Consider the following 6,507-nt stretch of genomic DNA (forward strand, 5'->3'; position numbering starts at 1 on the left):
CACCTGGTAACTGTTCATCAAACAGACTCATTCTGTTCACAACAACCCAGGGTGTGACCCCATGTCACCTGGTAACTGTTCATCAGACTCATTCTGTTCACAACAACCCAGGGTGTGACCCCATGTCACCTGGTAACTGTTCATCAAACTCATTCTGTTCACAACAACCCAGGATGTGACCCCATGTCACCTGGTAACTGTTCATCAGACTCATTCTGTTCACAACAACCCAGGATGTGACCCCATGTCACCTGGTAACTGTTCATCAGACAGACTCATTCTGTTCACAACAACCCAGGATGTGACCCCATGTCACCTGGTAACTGTTCATCAAACAGACTCATTCTGTTCACAACAACCCAGGATGTGACCCCATGTCACCTGGTAACTGTTCATCAAACAGACTCATTATGTTCACAACAACCCAGGATGTGACCCCATGTCACCTGGTAACTGTTCATCAAACAGACTCATTCTGTTCACAACAACCCAGGATGTGACCCCATGTCATCTGGTAACTGTTCATCAAACAGACTCATTCTGTTCACAACAACCCAGGATGTGACCCCATGTCACCTGGTAACTGTTCATCAAACAGACTCATTCTGTTCACAACAACCCAGGATGTGACCCCATGTCATCTGGTAACTGTTCATCAAACAGACTCATTCTGTTCACAACAACCCAGGGTGTGACCCCATGTCACCTGGTAACTGTTCATCAGACTCATTCTGTTCACAACAACCCAGGATGTGACCCCATGTCACCTGGTAACTGTTCATCAGACTCATTCTGTTCACAACAACCCAGGATGTGACCCCATGTCACCTGGTAACTGTTCATCAAACAGACTCATTATGTTCACAACAACCCAGGATGTGACCCCATGTCACCTGGTAACTGTTCATCAAACAGACTCATTCTGTTCACAACAACCCAGGATGTGACCCCATGTCACCTGGTAACTGTTCATCAAACAGACTCATTCTGTTCACAACAACCCAGGATGTGACCCCATGTCACCTGGTAACTGTTCATCAAACATAGTGATGATAAACGTTGACACTGTACATGACATGAGTTGTCTGATATGGGAATGTGAACTGCACATTTGGACTCATGGGTGTTTGGCTTGCTTGTGTGACATCAATGCGGTATTAATTATAATCCTAAACGTCTCATCTTTCAAAATACAAAATACTTAATTTACAGCATTTCCTTCACTCGGACAACAAATGTGCAAAACTTCTTGTGGCGTCCTGTGCTCTAGTTCTAACGTCTCTGTCAAAACCCATAAGCCAGAGACGTCATGTACATAGCATGTTACTGTACAGCTAGTGTTTAACAATTTAGGTGCTAATTTGTGTCCAAATCTGCCATTTTCAACCTGTATACGGGTACGAGTGTAAAGTGTTACACCTAACTAACCCTGGCAACATGTTCCCCCAAGCTGTTCTCCCCAAGCTGTTCTCCCCAAGCTGTTTGTAATATTTCAGCTCACCAACAGTAACTCTCATCTCCTCCTGTCTTCTCTTGCAGCAGTAAGCCAGTGTTGGAGGTCTATCCTGACTGAAGAGGAGACCCACTACACACACAATCACATCATCAGCTTTTAAATACACACACATTCATCATCATGGTAGGTTCATACCTGTTGGTTTCAATTCAGCTGAATGAATGAAACGGCTTATGGAATGAAACAGTTTGGTGGAGCCAGTTGTTAGTTGTGTAGGCTGGCTGAACCTTCAGTGTGAATGTCAACACTAACTTCACAGGCACACATTACATTTCCTGTCAAAGAGGCTGGCCTGTTACTGTCTGTAACCATTCCCCTGAATAACCTATTTCCTGTCAGAGAGACTGGCCTGTTACTGTCTGTAACCATTCCCCTGAATGACCTATTTCCTGTCAGAGAGACTGGCCTGTTACTGTCTGTAACCATTCCCCTGAATGACCTATTTCCTGTCAGAGAGACTGGCCTGTTACTGTCTGTAACCATTCCCCTGAATGACCTATTTCCTGTCAGAGAGACTGGCCTGTTATTGTCTGTAACCATTCCCCCGAATGACCTATTTCCTCCAGTGGCCTGGCGGTCTGCTCTCTCTGCTGGGGCTGAAGAGGGAAACAGACCCATGTTTAATGAGCTACTCCACAGTCCACACCTGGGATCCCACACTGATACTGTTGCTGCTGTGGGTAGTCTGATTGAAATAGTAGAATTAGATCTGTGTGAATGTAGTCTAGAATGGATGTCTCTGTTTGACCCCAATCAGTCATTATTTTGACTTTCATTTCAATCGTGTTCTTTTCTCCCCTCTCCTCTCTCCTCTCCTCAGGGAGGTATATGATGACTGTAGCTGCAGGGCTATGGCCAGCGAACCCCTCGAAGGCTTCCATGAGGTCAACTTGGCGTCACCCACCACCCCTGACCTCCACGGATTGACCTCCGACACCAGACCCCAATGTCACAGCGCCCCTTCCAGCGCCCTGTACCGTACACCCTCCCTCAGCTCCAGCCCCTGCCCCCCCAACGCCCTGCGAGCCGACCAGCTGCCCACCCAGCCCATCTACTCTGCTCCTAGGCTACTGGGCAGCACAGAACCCCACAATGGAAGGTCAGGAAGAAACCCTCCTGGAGAAACAGACTTACACTACCTGGCCCATGACAACCACAATGTAAAGAGATATTACCTGGCCCATGACGACCACAATGTAAAGAGATATTACCTGGCCCATGACGACCACAATGTAAAGCGATATTACCTGGCCCATGACGACCACAATGTAAAGAGATATTACCTGGCCCATGACGACCACAATGTAAAGAGATATTACCTGGCCCATGACGACCACAATGTAAAGAGATATTACCTGGCCCATGACGACCACAATGTAAAGAGATATTACCTGGCCCATGACGACCACAATGTAAAGCGATATTACCTGGCCCATGACGACCACAATGTAAAGCGATATTACCTGGCCCATGACGACCACAATGTAAAGAGATATTACCTGGCCCATGACGACCACAATGTAAAGAGATATTACCTGGCCCATGACGACCACAATGTAAAGAGATATTACCTGGCCCATGACGACCACAATGTAAAGAGATATTACCTGGCCCATGACGACCACAATGTAAAGAGATATTACCTGGCCCATGACGACCACAATGTAAAGAGATATTACCTGGCCCATGACGACCACAATGTAAAGAGATATTACCTGGCCCATGACGACCACAATGTAAAGAGATATTACCTGGCCCATGACGACCACAATGTAAAGAGATATTACCTGGCCCATGACGACCACAATGTAAAGAGATATTACCTGGCCCATGACGACCACAATGTAAAGAGATATTACCTGGCCCATGACGACCACAATGTAAAGAGATATTACCTGGCCCATGACGACCACAATGTAAAGAGATATTACCTGGCCCATGACGACCACAATGTAAAGAGATATTACCTGGCCCATGACGACCACAATGTAAAGAGATATTACCTGGCCCATGACGACCACAATGTAAAGCGATATTACCTGGCCCATGACGACCACAATGTAAAGCGATATTACCTGGCCCATGACGACCACAATGTAAAGCGATATTACCTGGCCCATGACGACCACAATGTAAAGCGATATTACCTGGCCCATGACGACCACAATGTAAAGAGATAGTACCTGGCCCATGACGACCACAATGTAAAGAGATAGTACCTGGCCCATGACGACCACAATGTAAAGAGATAGTACCTGGCCCATGACGACCACAATGTAAAGAGATAGTACCTGGCCCATGACGACCACAATGTAAAGAGATAGTACCTGGCCCATGACGACCACAATGTAAAGAGATAGTACCTGGCCCATGACGACCACAATGTAAAGAGATAGTACCTGGCCCATGACGACCACAATGTAAAGAGATAGTACCTGGCCCATGACGACCACAATGTAAAGAGATAGTACCTGGCCCATGACGACCACAATGTAAAGAGATAGTACCTGGCCCATGACGACCACAATGTAAAGAGATAGTACCTGGCCCATGACGACCACAATGTAAAGAGATAGTACCTGGCCCATGACGACCACAATGTAAAGAGATACTGGAGAAAAATCTTGAAGATGGAACACAAATCCTAGCAGGTGAAACTGGTTTAAATGATGCCAGGATTTCTGCTAGGATCTCTTTACACAGTGCAGTTGGTAATAACCAGGCAATGTATTCAATAAAAGTCAAGGGTTCCACTAAGCAGTGTTCATTGACACTTAAAACGTACTATTGATGACCAGCCCACTGGGATGCTAATTGATACATTAGAACATGCTTACTCAGCTTAAAATGTCCAACCAGGTAATAAGAGCTGGATCATTATCACCACTAAGCTAACAGTCAATAGTGCTGATCAGTGATGACTGACTGATCCCTGTGGTAATCAGCCAACCCTCCTATACGCTTACATTAGTGTACCCATGATTCCTTACAGCGTTCCGGGGTTGGAACCCCCCGTCCGGTCAGAGGCGGAGTCAGCAGAGGGGGTGTTCCTGTCTGGAGAGGAAGGGGAGGAGTCTCTGGGTCTGACCAATGACAGCCTGTCCCGCCTCCGCAGCCCCTCAGTCATGGAGATCAGAGAGAAAGCCAATGAGAGACTAAAGGAGGAGCTAGCCAAGGCACAGAGGGTAAGAGACCACACACACACACACACACTGTGCCCATGTCATGTGTATGTCCCCTCTGGTTGTGTGTCTACTAGTTGAACGGTCTCACATCAGTTGATAACGGAGTGAAATCCATGCAGAAGGGATGTGTGGTTCTCCTCATCAAAGCAGCCATGTTGAATTCAGTGGCAGGCGACTCAACATGTTATCTCCTCCTGTGTTCTCTGAAATTACACCACAAGCCTCTTGCCAATGTTTATTTTTAACCCAGCGCTCCTGAATGCTGCTTTCTCCAGCCAACTCTGATGAGTGACAACCATCACTGCCTCATAACCAGAGTTTGAATGGGCGTGTTGGAACGGAGGGGTTGGGCCTGAGCAGGCAAGGTGATTGGTTGACCAGTGATTCTACAGGAACAGTGCTTTGTTCAGTCTGATGATCTATTCCATTTGACCATGTTATTATCAGCCTCTTCGTTCAGCCTCTTCGTTCAGCCTCTTCGTTCAGTCTAATGATCTACTCCATTTGACCATGTTATTATCAGCCTCTTCGTTCAGCCTCTTCGTTCAGCCTCTTCGTTCAAATCAAATTCTATTCGTCACATACACATGGTTAGCAGATGTTATTGAGAGCGTAGTGAAATGCTTCTAGATCCAGCAGTATCTAACAGGTAATATCTAACAAATTCCACAACAAAACCTAATACACACAATCTAGTAAAGGAACAGGATGAGAATATATAAGTATAAAATATATGGATGAGCAGTGACAGAGTGGCTAAGATGCAATAGATAGTGAAGGTTACAGTATATACATGTGAGATGAGTAATGCGAGACATGTAAACATTAATAAAGTAACTAGTGATCCATTTATTAAAGGGGCCAATGATATCAAGTCTGTCGGTAGGCAGCCGCCTCTCTGTGCTAGTAGTGGCTGTTTAACAGTCTGATGGCCTTGAGATAGAAGCTGCTTTTCAGTCTCTCGGTCCCAGCTTTGATGCACCTGTACTGACCTCGCCTTCTGGATGGTAGCGGGGTGAACAGGCAGCGACTCGGGTGGTTGTTGTCCTTGATGATCTTTTTGGTCTTCCTGTGACATCGGGTGGTGTGATCTTTTTGGTCTTTTTGGTCTTCCTGTGACATCAGGTGCTGACATCAGGTGCCACTACTAGCACAGAGAGGCGGCTGCCTAGGAGGGCAGGTAGTTTGCCCCCTGGAGGGCAGGTAGTTTGCCCCCGGTGAGGCGTTGTGCGCACTGCACCACACTCTGGAGAGCCTTGCGGTTGTGGGCGGTGCAGTTGCTGTACCAGGCGGTGATACAGCCCAACAGGATGCCCTCAATTGTGCATCTGTAAAAGTTAGTGAGGGTTTTAGGTGACAAGACACATTTCTTCAGCTTCCTGAGGTTGAAGTGGCGCTGTTGCGCCTTCACCACGCTGTCTGTGTGGGTGGACCATTTCAGTTTGTCTGTGATGTGTACGCCGAGGAACTTAAAACTTTCCAACTTCTCCACTCCTGTCTCATCGATGTGGATAGGGGGGTGCTCCCTCTGCTGTTTCCTGAAGTCCACGATCATCTCCTTTGTTTTGTTGACGTTGAGTGAGAGGTTATTTTCCTGACACCACACTCCGAGGGCCCTCAACTCCTCCCTGTAGGCTGTCTCGTTGTTGTTGGTAATCAAGCCTACCATTGTAGTGTCGTCTGCGAACTTGATGATTGAGTTGGATGCGTGCATGGCCACGCAGTCGTGGGTGAACAGGGAGTACAGGAGAGGGCTGAGAATGCACCCTTGTGGGGACCCAGTGTTGAGGGTCAGTGGAATGGAGA

At 47.0% G+C, this 6,507-nt stretch overlaps 1 protein-coding gene across 1 annotated transcript; it reads left to right on the top strand.

Moving 5' to 3' along the window:
* Window positions 1-1,551: 1,551 nt before the first annotated feature.
* On the top strand, window positions 1,552-4,701 carry LOC120040567 (rab-3A-interacting protein-like; the record flags this gene model as incomplete). Its single annotated transcript, XM_038985661.1, has 3 exons — window positions 1,552-1,639; window positions 2,337-2,615; window positions 4,509-4,701. Coding segments are annotated over exons 2-3 (441 nt in total), but the record flags the coding sequence as incomplete, so codon positions are not given.
* Between the last annotated feature and the right edge of the window lie 1,806 nt (window positions 4,702-6,507).

Source organism: Salvelinus namaycush, unplaced genomic scaffold, assembly GCF_016432855.1.
Source record: "Salvelinus namaycush isolate Seneca unplaced genomic scaffold, SaNama_1.0 Scaffold3633, whole genome shotgun sequence".
Lineage (NCBI taxonomy): Eukaryota > Metazoa > Chordata > Actinopteri > Salmoniformes > Salmonidae > Salvelinus > Salvelinus namaycush.